The sequence below is a fragment of the Stegostoma tigrinum genome, chromosome 2, assembly GCF_030684315.1.
Source record: "Stegostoma tigrinum isolate sSteTig4 chromosome 2, sSteTig4.hap1, whole genome shotgun sequence".
NCBI classification, from domain to species: domain Eukaryota; kingdom Metazoa; phylum Chordata; class Chondrichthyes; order Orectolobiformes; family Stegostomatidae; genus Stegostoma; species Stegostoma tigrinum.
In genome coordinates this window covers 82646345-82667370 of record NC_081355.1, presented here as the reverse complement: position 1 = coordinate 82667370, position 21026 = coordinate 82646345, and the positions used below count along the sequence as shown (strand labels likewise).

The 21026-nt window shown below is 40.1% G+C and overlaps 1 protein-coding gene across 2 annotated transcripts in view; it reads right to left on the bottom strand.

Moving 5' to 3' along the window:
• The window catches only part of si:dkey-256h2.1 (uncharacterized protein LOC337520 homolog), a 205749-nt gene that overhangs the window by 99097 nt on the left and 85626 nt on the right, over positions 1-21026 (bottom strand). For both annotated transcript variants that reach the window (XR_009447272.1, XM_048522441.2), the window contains exon 7: positions 11278-11446. Coding sequence is in view for 1 of the 2 variants with exons in the window: in XM_048522441.2 (XP_048378398.2) it covers positions 11278-11446 (169 nt within the window). In the remaining variant the exon portion in view is untranslated. The remainder of the gene's footprint in view (positions 1-11277; positions 11447-21026) is intronic.

The window sequence follows — 21026 nt, the reverse complement described above, 5'->3', positions numbered from 1 at the left end:
AGAGCAGGCCTTAGCATTGGATTCCATATGATTGGATTCCACCTATGATTTTTATTGCTCCTGTGATCAGTGATTGCCCCTTCCATTACAGTCCTGCGATTATTGAATACCTTCTCATTCATCAATGTCCCTGTGATCAGAAAACCCTCATGAACATAGTCCTGAGGCCCACCTTCATGGCCATCAAGCCCCAAGCAATTGCCAATAGTTTTGCAATAATCAGTCCCTTTGTAATCAGCAAACTCCGGGCAATCAAAGGCCCCTCCTGCAATTATCGATTCCCTGATCACAAAATTACCCTCTCTGAATATCCTGATCTCACTGGAGCTCTGCAATCTCACACACCTCTCACCACCCTAACCCTGAGTTCTCTATTCTTGCAGCTGGTTGTTGCCTGTTTGCAGCATTTGCTGTTCATATGACAGCAAAGCCCATCAATCCAGGCAATGAATCTGTTAAAGAAATCCTGCACATCATGGAGTTAACAATGAAATAATGCATTCAGTTTCAACCAAATCTCCTCCCTCTTTTGAGGTTACCTGTCCCAGATGTATCGCAGGCTTTGGATCCTTCTTCTTTGTAGTTATGTCCCAACCAGGAATGAGAAGATAATGGGGCATTGGGCTTACTTTTGGACAGCTTCAACAAAAAGCAAACAGAAACAGATTTTTGTCAAGAGAACATCAATGGTTTCGAATCAGGTATATCGTTGTTTGTAGCTTAAATGTTTTGGATGAAAATGGCAAACAGAATGTTCAGTAAAAACAAATTATCTCACAAACAGGAAATAGCTGATCAGGAATAGGAGAAACAGAGGAAATCAACTTGGTGTAGCTTGCTAATGTGAGCAGCGCAGAACTTTAGTACATACCTCAGAATCAGTACTATGGCAACCACATCCGATCATTAGTGCATACAGAATTAATTAACAGATCTCTACTTATTTTTGTCACTGGAATAGGGAAAGAGAAAGATCAAAGAAAAAATATATAAGCTGCAAAAATGAAAGTTAAGTATAAGAGGGTTGCTAAAACAAAAATAACCAGAAGAAGTGGAATAACAAATGGGAAAGTATAAGGGTAAATGGAAAGAATAGCTTGAAAGGCATGGAAAAAGTCATTTTCTAAAATAAAATCAGATATTATTTCTTAAACAATTCTGAAGAAACAGTTCTGAAGAAGGGTCACCGGGCCCAAAATTTGCTTCGTCTCCTCAGATGCTGCCAGATCTGCCAAATTTTTCCAGCAATTTATGTTTTTGTTTCTGATTTGGTTTTTTTGTTTCAGATTTGGTTTCTTTGAAAAAAGTATTGTTGTCTACTTCACTCTGGTCCTCATCATTCCTTACACACCGTTCAAAATGTCCTGTATGTTAAAAGCAGGACAAATCCAACCCAGCCAATTCATGCCTGTCAGTCTACTCTCAATCATCAGTAAAGGGATGGAAGGAGTCATCAACAGTGTTATCAAATAGCACCTGTTCAGTGACACCCAGCAGATAATATTCCTTTAATTGACATATACGCTCCTCCACTTGCCTCCTTAATGATAGCACAGGAGTTGTGTAGGAGAATCCGAGATAACAAAGCGTGGAGCTGGATGAACACAGCAGGCCAAGCAGCATCTTGGGAGCACAAAAGCTGACGTTTCGGGCCTAGACCCTTCATCAGAAAATCTTTTCTGTAGACTGCTGCAAACATAGTTATGGTGGTTGGAAGATTGTTCTATTATTTCAAGGCATTGCAGTGTCCCTTGTAAGACCAGCATTTATCGCTTATCCCTAATTCCCCTGAGAAGGTGAAAGAAAGGCTTGAGGCACTGTGGTCCAAATCATATCGGTCGACCCACAAAGAGGTTATGGAGGCAACTCTGGGAGTTACACTCAATGACAAAGAAGGAACAGCGATTTAGACCAGTGATTTGTGAGTTAGGATAGAATTTAAAGTAATAGTGTTTCCATACATCTTCTCTTCTTGCCCTCCTAGATAGGAGAGGATGTGGATAGGGAAACTGCTGTCAAAGAAGCCTTTCACACAGCAATAGTATATTGTTGGTAAAGGGCATGAATGATTAAGGTACTAGATGCAATGCCAATCAATTATGCTGTGTTGCATTGTGTGGCATTGAGCTTATTGAGCATTGTTGGAGCAGTACTCACTTCCAAGCATGGATAAGGAATTGTCTGTAACACAACACGTGTGTGCTTTTTATCATGGAAAGGCTTTAGAAAGTCAAAAGCTGAACTGTATACCACATAATACACAACCTGTAACTTGCTCTTTCAGCCAGTGAACTTCTGAGTCAATGGTGGACCCTAGCATATTTATGGTGGAGGACTATGTGAAAGTAATACTATTGAATGTCACAGGAGAGAGTTTGAATTTCTCTTGTTGGAGATGATCATTGTTTGGTTCTTGTGTTGCAGAATTCTGCATGCATTTTATCAGCCTGTGTCTAAATGTTGTCTAGATCACGCTGAATGTCAACACATGCAGTTGCATTATTTGATGAGTCATGATGGGACAGGGACATTCTGCAATAACCACTGAATACTTGACCTTGTTTTCAGTGATGAAGCAACTGAAGATGGCTGGTCCTATACAACCCTGGAGAGCTGCTGCAACAATGTCCTGGACCCAAGATGATTGGACTCTACTACCCAGAACCACCTTTCTTTGTGTAACACAGTACGGAGCTGGAGGAACCCAGCAGGCCAGGCAACATCAGAAGAGCAGGAAAGTTGACGTTTTGGGTTGGGACCCGAAAAAAGGAAAGTTTTACTGCATTATCTCAGGAATTAGCCCTTGTGTCCATGTTTGAACTGGGGTTGAAATGAGATCGGGACCTGAATGATCCCATATGACGTATCAGTGATCTGTTGTTATAGTGCAAGTACTGTTGATGGTTGAGAGTAGACAGATGTGCAAGAACTGGCTAGTTTGTTTTTGCCCTGCCTTTAACCGAAATAGCATACGCAAAGGCAAATTTCTAGTTTGTCAGGTTGCCAGCAACTTTGTACTGGAAGAGCTTGGCTGTGGGCATAATTAATTCTGAAGTTCATATCTTAACAATGGGATATTTCCAGGGCCCATCACCTTTGTTTCTCCAGCATTGTAAGCTGTTTCTTGATATTTTGTGAAATGACAATAGTGGTTGAAGACTGGCATCCCTGATGCTGGTGATTTTCAAGGAGACTGGCTAAAGATGGCTTAATATTTCTGACACAACCTTCGCACCAGGTTCTAACCACACTGAGGATGAGGACATTCATGGACGCTACTAACCCCATTAGTTCTTTACTTTGTATAGTCCACTGCAATTCATAACTGTATGTGTCAGAATTGCAGGACTTTGAACTGGGGTTGAAATGAGATCGGGACCTGAATGGTGCTTGCCATATCTCTTTGTGGTGGAACACATAATAATGTTTACTGTTCATCGTACATATAACCCTGTGTTGTAATTTCGCTAGATTTACACCTTCTAGCTTATTCTCTGTCTCTTCTCACTGAGCCAAGGTTAGCTAACCCTAACCCTATCTTAATGGCAATAGTAGAATGAGAGATATTTCAGGATATGATGTTGTAGATAGTGATTACATGTGATTCTGTTGCTGATGACAGCACTGACCAGTGATGATACACAGTTTTGAACTGTTACATTGGTTCTGAATCAAAAACAATTAAGCATGACAACACTATCGCACAACAAGATGAAGGGTATCCTCATTGTGAAGACAGGACTTTATTCCCAAAAGAACAGTATGGCAATCTCTTCTACCAGTATTCTTATCAATAAATGCATCTGCAATTGAAGATTGGCAAAGACAAAGTCATGTAGATTCTTCTTCAAGTTGGTTCCCTTATCACCTGCCACCTACCCAGTCTCACAGTTTAATGTCCAGAACTCAGTAATACTGTTGAGCCCACAGTTGGTAATGTACAATGAAGTCCCCTTTACAGATTACAATCCTTCCTACTCTCAATACCTCACAGGAGAACTGTTTTCACTCAGCTGCTGAAGCAATTGACAAGAGGTTTCCTTGCTCATATTTGACCTGATTCTTTGAAACTTCATGGGATGTGAAGTCAATGCTGAGGACTCCCAGGGCACTCCCTCCTGATTATAGACCACTGTACAAAAAAGAAAGAACAATACAGCACAGGAACAGGCCCTTCCATCCCCTAAGCCTGTGCTACTAGATTTGTCCTTCTTGTCTAAAACTGTCTTCGCTTACGGGTTCTGTATCCTCTCTATTGCGTTCTTATTCATATATTTGTTCAACTGCTTCTTGAATACTGCTATTGCGTCTGCTTTCACCACCTCCTCTGGCAACACATTCCAGGCACGCACCACTTTTGTGTGAAAATCTTGCCTCACACATCTCTTTTAAACTCTCCCCCACCCCACCCCCTGCACCTTGAACCTGCACCCCTTAGTAATTCACCCCTCCATCCTGGGAAAAAGTCTCATACTTTCCACTGCATACATACCATTCGCAATCTTATAAACTTCTATTAGGTTGCCCCTCAACCGCATGCAGTCCAGTGAAAACAAACCCAGTCTAGCCAACTTTTCTTCATAGCTAAAACCCCCTGACCAGCCAACATCCTGGTAAATCTTCTCTGTACCCTCTCCAGAGCATGCACATCCTTCTGGTACTGTGGTGACCAGAACTGTACGCAATATCCTAAGTGTGGCCTAACTAAAGGTTTATAAAGCTGCAGCATAACTTGTCTATCCTTACACTCAATGCCCCTTCCAAAGAAGGTAAGCATGCCATAGGCCTTTTTTACCACCTTATGTGCCTGTGCTGCCACTTTCAGTTGTCCCGCCAATGAGATTGATGATAAAACAGGTGTCTGGACCATTGGTTGTAAGGCATCATTCAATGAATATGTTTGCCTCAGTCTGCAACTTGGCTAACTTATGGGACGCCTTTTGGAATTTTGGCACAAGTCCTTATTCTGTATTGGGCGGTTACTAGGCTCCAATCACAAATAAGAACATATGAAGTCGTTGTTACTGCAACCCTACAAAAAGCTTTTATCCCAAGGCTGTGTATCAATCAGCTCACAAAACAAGCATGAACATGCCCATAAGCACTGGCTCGATATTTATGAGTGTCTCATGACTCACCTCACATCTACATCAACTATAATACATAATAGATCTTAGCTGTCAGTGAAGATGACTTTGCAGGATCAAATAAACTGGATATGTCAGAAAGCAATTATGACTTTTTTTACTTTGTGTTCATTCATGAGATGATGTGGGTATCGATGGCATTTATTGCCCATTCCTAGTTGCCTTTGAACCAGTGCAGCAACTGTAGATAGACGTATAATGCTGTTTGGGAGGGAATTTCAGGGTTTTAGCCAGTGACAGTGAAGAAATGGCTATATATTTCCAAGTCAGGATGGTGCGTGGTTTGGAAGGGAACTTGCAGGTGGTGGTGTTCCCATGCTGCTGTTTTCCATCTAGTTGGAAATAGTTCTAGGTTTGGAAGATGCTGACTAAGAAGATTTGGTGAATACTTGCAGTGAATCTTGTAGGTTGTGCACAGTACTGCTTAACATCAGTATTGGAGGAATTTTGTGAATGTGGTGCCTTCTCCTGGGTGGGTTCAAGCTTTCTGAGTGTAGTTGGAACTCCACTCATCTGCGCAAATGGATCATATTCTCGTACACTCCTGACTTGTGCCTTAAAAGTGGTAATCAGACTTTGACAAGTTAGGAGGTCTGCTACATGTTGCAGAATTCCTAGACTGTGACCTGCTCTTACAGTCAACTGGGTCAACCACTGAATCAACCATTTTCCTCTGGGTCCGAAGTCACAGTGAAAGAACAGTTAAGAAAGAATCAACTGATGTGCATTTAGAGGCGAATTATGTTAAGGATCTATTTCCGAATGTAAAGTACATTAGGAAACAACAATATCCAGTAAAAATATTGGCATGTCCTGCAGCTGAAATCCTTGCAGTGAATGTTATTAGGCAAGGTGCTCCAGAATTTTGACCCAGTAATAATGAAACAGCAAGGATAACATCCATGTTAGAAAGACGTAGGGATGATACCATTCTCTTAGTTTTGCTGCCTAAGTGGCAGAGATTTTAAGTTTGGGAGGCACTGCTGAGAAAACCTTGCCAGCTGCTGTAGTGTACCCAGTAGGGGGGATTACACTGACCTCCAATGTAGTGTTGCTGCAATGTTTAAGCTTATGTATAGGGCACTCAGCAAAAACTGCTTTGCCTTGGATAATGTTGTGCTTCTTGAGTGTTGCATCCATCCTTGATCAGTGGAAAGCTACATAACAATTGCATTAGTAGCGATGCCAGTAATTCCTTACAACACATTATTTTATAATGGTTGTTGATGACAGCACTCCCTTATCCTAAAAGATATTTTTTTTCTTCACTCCTAATCAGTTGAGTGGGCAGACAAGTAACCATTGTACTATAATTTGATGTGAATTAATCTTTCCTGAAACTGACACCATCACATAAATGGTACAAGAGTAAAGGAAGCTCTAAAATAAAAATCCAGTGTTGTTTGGCACTTTAACTGGTGGTATACAGACTCTGACCACCAAGTAACTCAGGAAATGAGGTTTCGAAAGTCACTCTTTAAATTCCATTTTCATTTTGGATATTAAAAGAAACATTATATTTCTCACTGACTATACGCAATATCATGGGCAAATTTACTAGTGTGTTATAAAATTAGCCCTGATATACAAAAAATTCCAGAACAAAACTTGTTTTAAGGGTGTCTTTTTCATTCAAAACATTGAGATATCCTTTACAAAAGTTGAATAATTTCGGAGAAGATCCAACAAGGATTCAATGTTAGTTAATGATTATACTATTAAACATTTTATGCCTTGTATATTGTGAATTTTCCTCAAACACTTTTATTTTACTCCAACAAGTTATCCCAATTTTAAAGGTGCACACTTAAGAAAATAATTTTATAGCCTTGAACGTCTAGAAAAGGAAAGCAACTATTCCTAGGTGGTATTTGTTAGGTCTTTGCCTTAGAAATGTGAATCCATATTGAAAACCATTAAATACCATTGAATAAGTGTCCAGGAGTTTTGCACAATTTGGGAAAATTAACTCAAATAACATTGTACGATAGACACTGACCACCTTCAACTGGAAAACCAACACTGCCCACGGATAGTTTTGTTCCATTAAAGAATATGAGCAGTATTTTCTGTCCTCTTTATGAAAAAGTCAGTGGAGACTAAGGACGCACTGTACATATACTTTAGGAGATGCCATCAGAACCCAGCAAATATACACTAGAGTCTGAGCGGCTGAAACTAAGGCTAAGTTAGAATACTAAGTAAATCCTTTACTTTTCACATGCTTAGGTCTTCCGCTGAAATTAGTGGTAAATTTCTTTGCACCAAAAGGCACTTTAAGTGTGCAGGAGAATTAAGGGGCCAAACGGAAATTCAGCTGGAGAGAGAGTAGTTTAGTGCGAATGCTGCATGTAGGAATCTGCTTGCAAGAGAAACTCACTGTCCAATTTACAAACTGGACATTTATGATGCTCCTAGGAAATTCACTGAATAATATTCAAGTATAATATTGCAAACAAAAAACAATAATTATCTGCTGTTTTATATTTAAGGCTTTTATGCAGTACACAGTAATTTGCTTACGGTGTAGCCGATGGTCATTTGATGAATACTAGCAGTTCCTAAAAAAAAATTCAGATATACTTTGTCATTAAATTCATTAAAATGCTGTAGATTACTTTCTAACGCTGTCATTTCACAAAGTGCAAAACAACTCAATTTCTTTCATCACAGTTATAATGTTATTTAAATATCTATTGTATAGACAGTGGGAATTTTCACAGTTTCCAGCCTGTCAGTGTATTATGTGTAAAGGACCTTGAGACAGTGGCCTTTGCACCTTTCTGGCAGCTGGCCCAAACTTTACTGCATCACACAGCACATAGTCCTGAACACTGCTGGTTTGCAATATTGTTGTCACGGACAACTCGTTGAATTGGAAAATCAAAAGGATTTGGGCAGATGAATGAATATTTTTTACTGAGGTGACAGTCCTCCACCCCTAGCTGATATTCTCTGTGTGCATCTCTGCCGCAATACCCAGAGCACAGAATCGTGGAGCTGCATAGGCTGAACCTCAACAAAAAAGCTGCATCTTTCTCCAGAGATAATGGGAACTGCAGATGCTGGAGAATCCGAGATAACAAAGTGTGAAGCTGGATGAACACAGCAGGCCAAGCAGCATCTTAGGAGCACAAAAGCTGACGTTTCGGGTCTAGACCCTTCATCAGAGAGGGTCTGTGGGTCTAGGCCTGAAACATCAGCTTTTGTGCTCCTAAGATGCTGCTTGGCCTGCTGTGTTCATCCAGCTTCACACTTTGTTGTCTTGCATCTTTCTCCAGATCTGCTTTGCAAAAGCATAATAGTTTCTTCTTCAGAACAGCCACCTCGAGAACAACATATTGTAGGGATGAGATTCCAGGCTTAGAAGAAGAAGCTGCTAAGGCATTCCTTCTAATCAAGCAACCCAAGCTATGTCTTGGATATTTGTTTGACAGTTATGTGAGGAGGAGGAGGAATTGTGCCAAATGGCTTCAAGAATCTAGTTCAGGAAAACATCTGAGAAAATCCACCGTCTCCTTTTTCCATTCAGCCTGGGGGATGTTACACATAGGTAACTGCCATGGACTTCAAAGATATTTTCCTGTACGGAATTCTTCAGGAGGAATAGGTGGCATGACACAATCCAACTGTAATATTTTAGACCACAGTAACAAGGCCATGCTTATCTTTTGCTACAAGAGAGACAGAAGATTGGTACACTGTGGGTGTACAAAAGTCAACATGCAGCAGAATCAAGGTTGAAATAGACAGATACTTAATCAGAAGGGGAATTGAGGCATATAGATAAAATGCTGGAAAGTGAAGTTGAGGATGAACAAATTAGTCTTGATCTCATTGAACTGATGGATTGAATAGTCTACTTCTGCTCCTACATTTTATGGTCGTTTGAGAGTCCTAAATGGTTAATGTCTATTTTCTGAGATCTCCAGTCTGATCTTACGGCTTTCCTTTTTCAATTCCCCGAGCACTTGACGTGTTTTGATATTTACCTTTTACAATGAAAAAATACTTATAAGATTCCTTGCTAAGTACTAATATTTCAACCATACTATGTTTAAGAGGCCATTAATGCTCTGACATAACCTTATCTTTGTAATGTAAGAAGTATTGGTGGTACTAGCTCTTGCAAATGTTTCTGGATTAAAGCAACATTCTGCAGAGAAGAATGTGTTCTAGAATGAATGTATCTGCATGCAAATGACAGGAAGCAATATTGCAGTTTCCTCTGTTTTCTTTCTTGCTGTTAGTGAGTGATCACTAGCTTGTTTGGAACATCTCCAACATTCCAAACACAATTTATTCTTCCTGTCTTGACATCATCTAAAGGCACAAAAAGAAGCTCATCAGCACGCTGCTGGCAAATTTATTTGCAATTTTTATGGCATCTGCAACGTCCCACAAATAATTAACAGACATACTCTGTTTTTGTCATCTTAAGCGTGAGGTCTAACCGGAGGCATGAATTGCATTGGTAACAAATTACATTTAATATTTAAATCTGAGTTTCTTTGGATGGTGAAATAATAAATTTAGCTAGAGCAAAATCTTCTTGCTTCCAGAACATAAACACCTGACTCCTCAGTCACAAATTTGTACATACACTGTTCAGGTGTTTGGCTTTCAATATTCACAATAGTGAAGATATTAGAAAAGGCACAGGGAACAATTATCATAATTATGTCAGGAAAAATAAATTAAAGTTATGAAAAGGAATTTGAACATTTGTTTTTTCCATATGTCTATCTATTTCCAAAGAAGAGTATTATTGAAATTGAAACTGAACTGTTTTACTGTCCACAGTTAGTAAACACCTGCTGAGATTCACCTTTCTGGTTTTAACTTCAAATCTTTGGCATCTGCAGTACTTTGCAACTTTTAAAAACCAGTCTCTTTTTATGCAGAACAGAGAAAATTAAAGGCACATCTAATCACAAGTTTTGAGAAAGTAAGTAGTAAAGGTTTGTTTCCACAAGCTGACAAATTTGTGATATTGAGACACGGGCTTAAAGTTATCACTGGGTGACTTACAAGGGAAATTTAGAGGTTTCTTTCCCCTCATTATGAACATGAAATTTTTCACCTCAAGCAGCCATTGAGACTGAGACTATGAGTGAATGAATGAATGATTTTATGGTCACGTGTGTTTTTCAGTAAGAATACAATAAAATAAGAGCAAAAAGCTTTCATTTGGCCCCACGATTCGGTGCCATTTTGAATAATTTAAGAGTAAGGGAAATAAAAGATAGTCCATCAGTGTTAAGCCAGTTTATTGCCGTCAATGACACCTGCTCCACCATCCCCCCTCCACTGTTTCGCCACCATGTACACTGGACCCAACCAACGAGGTTGCTGATCTTCAGGTGCCATCTTTGCTACTGGGCCGATACTCCTCCATGTTTGCCTTGCCACAGCCTGCATTGGACCAACCAACATCAGATTGCCAACTCTCACCACTGGGCCCACCTCAATGTTGCTATGATGACACTCTACCACTACTTCACTACCGCCAATGTTGGATCCAACAAGGCTGAAGTCGCCGATCCTCAGGTGCCATCTTAAGCTGCTGGGCCTTCCTCACTGAAGTCGCCTCCACTGATGTAGCAGCTGCCAATTCCAATGCCAGGTCCTGAGCTCGCCGCAGAAAAGTAAGTATGGGTTCAATTGTGCTGGGCCTGCTCTCCTCCATGCTGGGCTTGATCGAGGTGTGCGCTGGACCACTCAAGGTCCACAGTGGGCTCGTTCGAGGTCCATCCTGGGCTCTCACTGCTGCCAATGCTGCCCAAACTCAAGCCAAGGTAAATAAAGGCATAGAGAGAAAAGAAACATTTAAAGAGAGAAAAATAGGAAAAAAGAAAAGGAAAAGAAGAGACAAACTCCAGATCATGACCCCTATTCCGATGCTCTCTCTTGCCCCCATCGTCCTCTCTCTCTCGCCCCTGAAAGAAAGTGGGGAAGCATTTCAAAATAAGGAACTCAACTGGATATGTCGAAGTGAATAGAAAGTAAACAGCTGAATTTAAGCACTGACTTCACTGTGGTAGACCAGATGGCTCCTTGTGTGCTCATTGCTGTGATTCTGGTACTGCGTACGATGCTAATGTTATTCATACATTAGATACTGGCTTACCTACGGAATGGTGTAATCCATCTTCCAAGTTCAAGATTGCAGTACAAGCTGCCGTGTATACAGCATACATAAAGCTGAACTGTGTGATCCCAATGGGCACAAGTTTCATCTTTTGTTCCAGGACATGACAATGAAGCATCGAGTTCCAGGTGGCCATATGAAAATAGATCTAAAGAAATCAGAAACAGCTAACTTCAATATCATTTGTTAGAATCACACACATATTTAAGCTTCAACTTGCTGATCTTCTCACTTATGCAAGTAGTTTCAATGCATCAAAAATATCTCTGACAGGCAAACATGAAAGTGCAAACTGCTCTAATACAGAAAAATGATTTTGTCAATTCTAAATAAAGTAAATAAATACAAAGGGAATTAAGGTAAAAGTTTCAGCATAACAAGGTTACAAATGGTACAACTTAAAGATTATTATAGGACACAAGACAAAGTACAGGAAATGGAGTTGAAATGTTGGTATATCCTGTGCTATAATGTAAAGAATGATTTGGAGGTTTTGCACAACCAAATGGTTGAAGAAACACCTCCTTTTCATTGCACACTGTTGTCTTAATCTATGAGTTCAGTTTACAGAGACTGACAATTCAAAATCCTCCACTTATATCCAAGTAGGTAGCTAAGATATGGGAAAGAATTTGGACCTTGCTGCATGAAGAAGTAGTCTTGTGGATCTCAAGCCACCTAGTTGACAGTTGTCTCCAGAAGGATAGCAGGGCTGGCAATTTGCCAATTGTGTTTAAATGAGGCCCAAAGGCCATCTTATAGGAAGCTTTGAACCATCTGCTTTAGGCACACCCTGTTTTGAAGCGAGCCACAATAATTTAGGATGCAATCAGAATTGCTCCTGTTGGAATCTTACATTTTTATTATTGTGTTCAACAGATACAGTCTAAGCTTTTTCTTCCTTATTAACTTGTTTTTCTGCAGCTCTTAAACATAATCAAACAATAATCAATCAAAAACAAAGTACATTTAATGCATGTATTTATGATGATCTGTCATCCTTCTTAAACAGCAATTATTATCTGTGCAGACCCAAAGCAGATGTTTCTCCATTTATAACATCAGTCACAAAGCTTTACACATCTGCAAAGAAAATAAATTATCACTCTGTTATAATATTCTGATAAATCAAGCCATAATTATTCTCCTCAGAGCAATTAATGGGTTTCACGTTAGCCATTAATCTCCAAAAAAACAAATGACACTTCTGAAAGCATAGTTAGTTGATATACAATGTTAAATCCAACATCATTCAAAATCATATAGTGCAAACCATCATTAGTAGAAACATATAAGCCATCAGCAACTTGTATTATTCTAAACTGCTGTGCCTACCTATACAAGTCCTACACTGCAGTATTCTGCTTTACAAACATGCTACAAAATAACCATTCATTTCCTCATACCAATAACTGTGCTTCAGTCTACGATATCATTGAAACCCTTCAAATTAGCCTCTTACCTGGTCTGATTTATTCCCCTTGTTTGGCTTTGTCCAATATCCACTTCAATTTTCTTATTCTTCAATAGAGTTACTTATTGACAAAAACTCAGAACGCAAAACAAACCGAATTGATGGAGATGAAATTTATTGCAGCATCTAGTTATACTCAGCATTTTTAGCCAGTCACAAATTCTGGTGGATTAGCCTATAGTAAATACTATGCTTGTTAATGACGAGTGCAGATAGTATATACAAGAAACAAATAAGGTAATTTTGGTAAGGTAATTAGCCACATGCCATAAAATCAAAATGGTTACATAGCTTAAGGCATGCCATTTTATATCAAGCGTGGGGTGATTGTAAGAAGGCAGTCCTGCATAATCTACAACAGCTCAACAAAAGGAACAAACTAAAGCATAAGAATGTGGAATTAAGATAATTCAATGTATGGTCTCTCATTGGAAGATGTTGTGGTCCTGGAAAAGGTAAATTGGCTAAAACCCAGCGTAAAACTAATGGGTAGTTATCACTTTAGACTCAGACGCTAGATCCTTTTATCCAAACAAAGCTTTAATCTCAGAATTAATTTTGCATTAAAAGATACAGAACATAGACTTTGTATATGTAGATGTGATTATTTGAATTAGATAAATAATGTAGGATGAGGAACAGCAAATTAGTCACACCAGGAGCAGAAATGTGTTGCTGCAGTTATACACAGCCTTGAAGAGGCCACACCTTGAATATGGTGTGCAGTTTTGGTCTCCTTTTCTGAGGAAGGATGCTGTTGCTCTCGAGGGAGTGCAGTAAAGGTTTACCAGCCTGGTTCTGGGGATGGTGGGACTGACATATGAGGGGGGGATGGGGGGTTGGGGGGAGGATGGGGGGGATGATGGGGGGGGATGATGGGGGGGGATGATGGGGGGGATGACTTGGTGATGGGATACTGGCCTCTTTGCAGTAATTTCATAAACTAACGCAATCTGGAAGTTGGGAATCCTGAATCTTGTCTTTACTGGTTTCTTCCAGAACTCTTGGTTTAATCACTTTCTGGGCTGGTGAAGAATGTTTTCTAAAAAAACAAAGCCTGTGCTCCTGCCTTTCTTAGGAGATTACATGGCTACTGGTGAGTAGGCAGCATTAGGATTCTACTGACTAGTTGTAGCATGACTGAAAGGAAGACTCGATGAATCAGCTGTTTTCACTCTTTACAGTGTTACATAATTGCATGTTTGTAGAATTATAGATTCATAGAATCCCTGCACCCTGGAAACAGACCCTTTGGCCCAAAAAGTCCACATTGAACCTCAAAGCATCCCATCCAGACCCAAACCTACTATAACCCTCCTAACCTCTGAATCCCTGAACACTACAGGCAATCTAGCATGGCCAATCCACCCAGCCTGCATATCTTTGAACTGTGGGAGGAAACCCACGCAGACACGGGGAGAACGTGCAAACTCCACATAGACAGTTGCCCGAGGATGGAATTGAACCCAGGTCCCTGGTGCTGTGAGGCAGCAGTGCTAACCACTGAGCCACTGTACTGCCCTTAAACTGTAGCAGTTTGTTTTTGGAATACAAGGACAATATGCCAATGAGGAAAATATACCATTCATTGTAATGGATGGGCATTAAATACTAGTCATATCAGTGACATCCAGGTGGCGTGAATGGATAAGAAAGCAAAACTATAATTCAGCAATAAATGCTAAACAGTGGTACTTAGCCTTTCAAAGCTTTCTGAGAGTCACTGATCACGTAGCAACTTCTTACTGTTGGAAAACCAGCCTCTGGAAAACAAAACTCATAGTGTTCTATTCTATGGCTCAATCTGCCTCATATTCCAGGCTCACCAGTTGAGGTTGGGGAGAGGGGCTTTTTGTTTTATTCACTTTCAGCTTGTAGGTGTGGCTGGCTGGACCAGCATTTATTGCCCATTCCCAGAAGCCCTTGAGAAGGCAGTGATGAGCTGCCTTCCTGAAATACTGCAGTCCATTTCATCTAGGTAACAACCCATAATGCTGTTAGAGAGGGAGTTCCAAGATTTTGACCCAGCAACACAGAAAATGGCAATATATTTCCAGCCTAGATTCTGAGTTGCTTGAGAGAACTTCGTGGTGGTGGTGTTCCCATGTATCTGCTGCACTTATCCTTTGAGATAGTAGTGGTCATAAGCTTGGGCGCTGCTGTTTAAGGAATCTTGTTGAATGCCTGCAGTGCATCTTGTAGATTGTATACACTATTGCCACTGAGTGTCAGTGGTGGAAGAATTGGATGCCTGTGGATGTTGTGCCAATCAAGTGAGTTACTTTGTCCGAGATCATGTCAAGCTGCTTGAGTACTGTGGAATTGCATGTACCCAAGCAATTTGAGAGGATTCTATCAAGGCATGGTGACTCAGTGGTTAGCACTGCTGCCTTATAGAGCCAGGGACCCAGGTTTGTTTCCACCCTCGGGTGACTGTCTGTGTGGAGTCTGCACATTCTCTATATGCCTGCGTGGGTTTCCTTTGGGTGCTCTGGTTTCCTCTCACAATTCAAAGATGTGCAGGTTAGTGGATTGTCCATGTTAAATGGCCTGTAGTGTCCAGGAATGTGTAGCTGAATCGCCATGGGGAATGCAACATTATAGGGATTTGTGGGGGTGGTGGGAGCATCTGGGTCAGATGCTCTTCAGAGAATCAGTGTGGACTCAATGGGCCAAATGGCCTGCTTCCACATGGTAGGAATTCTATGATCACTCCAACATTGTAGATGGTGCACGGCTTTGAGGAGTCAGGAGGTGAATTACGTTGAAGCATTCTGAGCTTATGACCTACAGTATTTACATGGTTAATGTGGTTCAGCTTCTGGTCAATGGTAACCTCAGGATGTTAATTGTGGGGTTTCAGTGGTGGTTATGCCATTAAATGTCAAGGAACAGCGGTTAGATTATCTTTCATTGAAGATCATCATTGTCCGGCATTTCTGTAGTGCCAGTGTGGAAAATTGCCCAAGTGTGCCCTGTATGATAAAAAAAAGAACAAATTCAACTTGGTCGATTATCACCCCATCAATCTACTCTTGATCATTAGTGAAGTGATAGAAGTTGTTATCAATAGTACCATCAAGCAGCAACTGCTCAGCAATAACCTGCTCAGCGATGCACAGTTTGGGTTCCATCAGGACTACTCAGCTTCTGACCCCATTACAGCCTTGGTCCAAACATAGAAAAAAAGGGCTGAATTCCAGAGATGAGGTGCGAGTGACAACCCTTGAAGTCAAGGCTACACTTGACCAGGTGTGGCATAAAGGAGTTCTGGCTAACTGGAATCAATGGAAATCTGGGGTCAAACTCTCCGGTGATTAGAATCATACCTGACACACAGGAAGATGGTCACGGTTGCTGGAGGTCAGTCATCTCAGCTCCAGAACATCTCTGCAGGAGGTCCTTGGGGTCATGTCCTACGCCAAATCATCTTCAGCTGCTTCATCAATGGCTTTCCCTCCATCGTAAGATCAGAAGTGAGTATGTTCACCGATGATTGCACAATGTTTAGCACCATTCACGACTCCTCAGATACTGAAGCAGTCTGTGCCCACATGCAACAAGGTGTGGGCAATATCCAGGCTTGTGCTGACAAGTGGTGAGCAATATTCATGTCACACAAATGCCAGGTTATGATCATCACCAATAAGAGACAATCTAACCACTGCATGTTGACATTCAATGGTTTTACCATCACAGAATCTCCCACTGTCAACATCATTGATGGGGGTCATCATTGATTAGAAACTCAACTGGACTCACTCACCACAGAAACACTGTGGCCAAACAGCAGGTCAGAGGCTAGGAATACCGGGGTGTGTACCATGACTCCCCAGGGCCTGTCAACCATTTACAAGGCACAAGTCACGAGCGTGACGGAATACACCCCACTTGCATGGAAGAGTGCAATCTCAACAACACTCCAGAAGCTTGACACCATCCAGGTCATAGCAGCCCATTTGATTGGCACTACATTCACAAGCATCCACTACCTCCACCACTACTGCTGAGTAGCAGCGATGTATGCTATCTACAAGATGCACTACATAAATTCACCAAAAGATCCTCAGACACCTTCCAAATCCACAATCACTTCCATCTAGAAAGTCAAGGGCACCATCTTCAAGTTCCCCTCAAAGCTACTCAGTATCTTGACTTGGAAATATATTGCTATTCCTTTACTGCCACCAAGTCAAAATCCTGGAGTTCTATCCCTAATGGAATTGTGGGTCAACCACCTTCTCAAGGGCAACTTGGTTTTTATGCATTCATGGGATGAGGGCATCACTGGCAAGGCAGCATTTATTGTCAACCCCTAATTGCCAAGAGGGCAGTTAGGAATCAACCACATTGCTGTGGGTCTGGAGTCACATATTGGCCAGACCAGGTGAGGCTAGCAGTTCCCTTCCCTAAAGGGCATTCGTGAACTAGATGGATTTTTCCTGACAATTAGCAATGGATTCCTGGTCAGCATTAGACTCTAAATTCTGGATTTTTATTGAATTCAAATTTCACTATCTGCCGTAGTAGGGTTCGAATCTGGTCCCCAGAACGTTCACTGGGTCTCTAGATTAAATAGCCCAGCAATAATACCAATAGGCCACTGCCTCCCGTACTAAGGGCAGGCAACAATTACTGACTAGCCAATGATGCCCACATCCCACAAATTCATAAAGTTTTTTAAAAATGTTAGTTGTCAAGCCTGGATATTTTCCAGTTCTTGCTGCCTTCAGCCATGAATTGCTTCAATATCTGAGGAATTGTGAATGATGCTGAATACTGTGAAATCATCAGTGACCATTCCTACTTCTGATGTTATGATAAAGGAAATCCATTGATGAAGCAGCTGAGTATGGTTGGGCTTAGGGCCTTCACTCATCAACTTTGCAAATGGTTGTAGATATAATCTACAAAATGTTATTATCAGCTCTTGGGCCAAACACTAACCTATTCCATAGAGATGCTATCCTACCATCAGCCACCTACTGTTGCAGAATTTCGGTCTTATCGCTATTATTAACCACCATTCTCAACTTTGTGAATCTGACTCAGAAACAAGTGATTTAACAAATCATTTTATTAACAAACTCAACAGAAGTAAAATATACTGAATCCTATAAAGAAGTATTTGATGGAAGATTTATGCAGTAACTACATATGAAATACTATTTATTTCACTATCGGTGAGCTATTTCAGCTAATTTATGACTATAAATCTTTTCATATGATTTCTTTCTATTCATTAGAATAATCTTACCGAGTAAAAGGTGCAGAAATGTCCAACAGAGTTAATATTCCATTTAGAATGCATCAAAATATTCACTGATCTGTTTCAGAGACCAGGAGTGGGACTGGGACTTCCCACATGCAAAATCACTGGTAAGGTAATGTTAGTATTTTGAACATATAAAAGTGAGAAATAACAGGAGTAGGCCATTCAGCCTTTCAAGCATGTTCTGTTATTTCTTGAGAGCACGGTTGATCCTACCCCTGAAAACCAGTTTGAATACTTTAGCTTGGGGAACTAGATGCTAAGATTGCCAGTGCAAATTCAAGTCCTATTCTTGTCATAAAAGCAAATCTAAAATGATTTAGCGGATAGGGTCAGCTTATTATTAATTATAGATTGATATTTCACAATTTACCACAGTTACAAGTCCACACTATTCACAGAAATTAAAGTGAACATTAACAATGATCATTTTAGGAAAAAAATACAATACAATCAATTGCATTATTGTGTGTCTCAGGTGACTACATTGTCCAGTAGTGTGTGAAGGTGTGACAGATATTGTGATGCATGGATTAGACTTTATGGTGCAGATAATCTTTAGCTGGAGGTGAAAAATTAAACAAAATGACAAACAACTGGCTTCTTGATGACTAGTCCAATGACTTCAACAAGTTATGTCCTCCAACAAAGGCGATGTCAAATGACAAAAGCATCTATCCAAAGGACATATTCACATAAGGTGACAATAATTGAATTACATCACGTCACATTTTCCATCAAAACGACTTTAATATCAGCATACAAAGAGACATCATTCATTATTTTATCAAGTTCATTGTTGCTATGACCACTGAAGGCATTTAAAAATTGTTCAAACCCTGTGAGTGTAAACAATGGCCGAGGATCAATGCACACTTCCTCACCAGCAGACTTTGTCATGTTCATTATAGGCTGCCCTCCTCCTGTTTACAGTGAGTTGCAGGAGTCTAAGCCTTGCAATAACCTACTCAATGATCTTGAGTACAGGTAGGAACATAAGCAGGATCTCATTAATAAAGGGCCAAACATAGCTGATATTTGGAAATGTGCTCGGATTAGTAACAAAACATTTGAGCAGGCAATTGGGAAGAGATAGTGGTAACACATTAGACTATCAATTCAGAAACCAAGTCTAATGTTCTGGGTTCAAATTCCACCATGACAGTTAATGGGATGTAAAATAATGGGATGTAATAATCCTGGAATTAGTAGTCTTGGTAATGGTGACCATGAAAACATTTGACAATTTCTGTAAAAAAATGGCCCGGTTCACTCATGTCCTCTCAGCAAAAAAATCTGCCATTCCTGCTTGGTCAGGCTGATACGTGACTCCAGATCCAAAGAGATATCTTTAACTCTTAGCCACCCTCTGAAACGTAACAGCAAGACCCTCAGTTCAGCAACAACTAGAAATGGGCAACATACAATAGCCTTGCCAGAAATGTCTGCATTCCAAGAAAAAATACAATTTTAAAAATATCACAAATGTGTATTTTGACACTCGTGTTCAGGTCAATCCAACTCTCTTGATAAACAGTCCACTATATCTTACCGTTGCTGGATGCATTGTTGCACAAGTTCTAGATATAACATCTTACACAAGAGCAGCGTTTTCTTGGCAGCATTATTCTGCCTGAGTCGTTACCTTCAGCAATTCCAGTTAATAGCTTAAGTGGCAGCAAGCCAAATATAAACTATTAATTTAAATACAACCTCTAGAGCAAGTACGAAGACTGCAAAGGACATAAAGTGACGCAATTTGGGGCTGATTGTGCTAAGGGGTAATTGTCAGGAAGCTGACACTTTATAACATCTAGCAAATAACACAATGGTCAATTAGCCATGTTACTAATGACAGCCGTTACATTTTACAATAGAGAATTCAATGTCAGTATTAAATTCTCCATGGACATTACTCACAGACCAATTTTGCTGCTGTGTAATGTGGTTACTGTCAATAAAGCCATTTCAGTTTAATTATACCCTTCACCTTGCTAAGTGGCAGTATAATGAGCCTATTGAAAACTATAACTTCTCTGAAAAATGTATCTCCTTAAATATTGAATAGAGAAAGCAAATTGTTCTGTTCAATTCTGATCTAAAATTCTTATGTTTAATCTTATATCCAGGTCTTGATTCCTTAATTTATCCATCCTCTCCTCAAACTTTCCTACCTTTAAATTCTACTGTATTGCCACATGAACATCATTGTTCTATTGAGAAATATCTTAATTTACAGGCCCTTCTTCATGTTTATATTTTCCCATATTTTGACTTGGAGTGTTGAGTTGAAAATGTGACCTGGAAAAAGTATAGTGGATGATCAGGAAACTCCCACTAAAAGATATTTCTTAATATCCATTTATAACCCCTAGGATTCAGTTTGATTTTGAGTTTTATCAATCTATCTCCTCACTAAATACTTCTAAAAGTCATTTTAAAAATAAATATTATAAGTGATGCTACAACAGACTTAAACGCCACTTAATTTTCCAAGTGAAAAGTGCACTTGGTTTCTTAGCACTTCTTTCAAAGCAGAAGACTGACATGATCATTTCACACAGCCATGCCTCTTTAGCAGACAATTTTCCAATTTGTAACACATTTGAAGAAAGATACACTTTGAACTCGTATACTTGTGTAAATGGTTTAATTTCATTTCCATTATCTATGCTTTTTAGCACGTTGAAGTTCTGACTGTTTCCTAAATTTTACAAAGAGGGTACAGAATAATTCCAGGAAACAATGGGCCAGTTAGCTTAACATCAGTGATAACAAAGTGTGAAGCTGGATGAACACAGCAGGCCAAGCAGCATCTCAGGAGCACAAAAGCTGACGTTTCGGGCCTAGACCCTTCATCATCTGGCTTGGCCTGCTGTGTTCATCCAGCTTCACACTTTGCTACCTGGGATTCTCCAGCATCTGCAGTTCCCATTATCTCCAGCTTAACATCAGTGATAGGATAGATACTGGAGTAGAAAA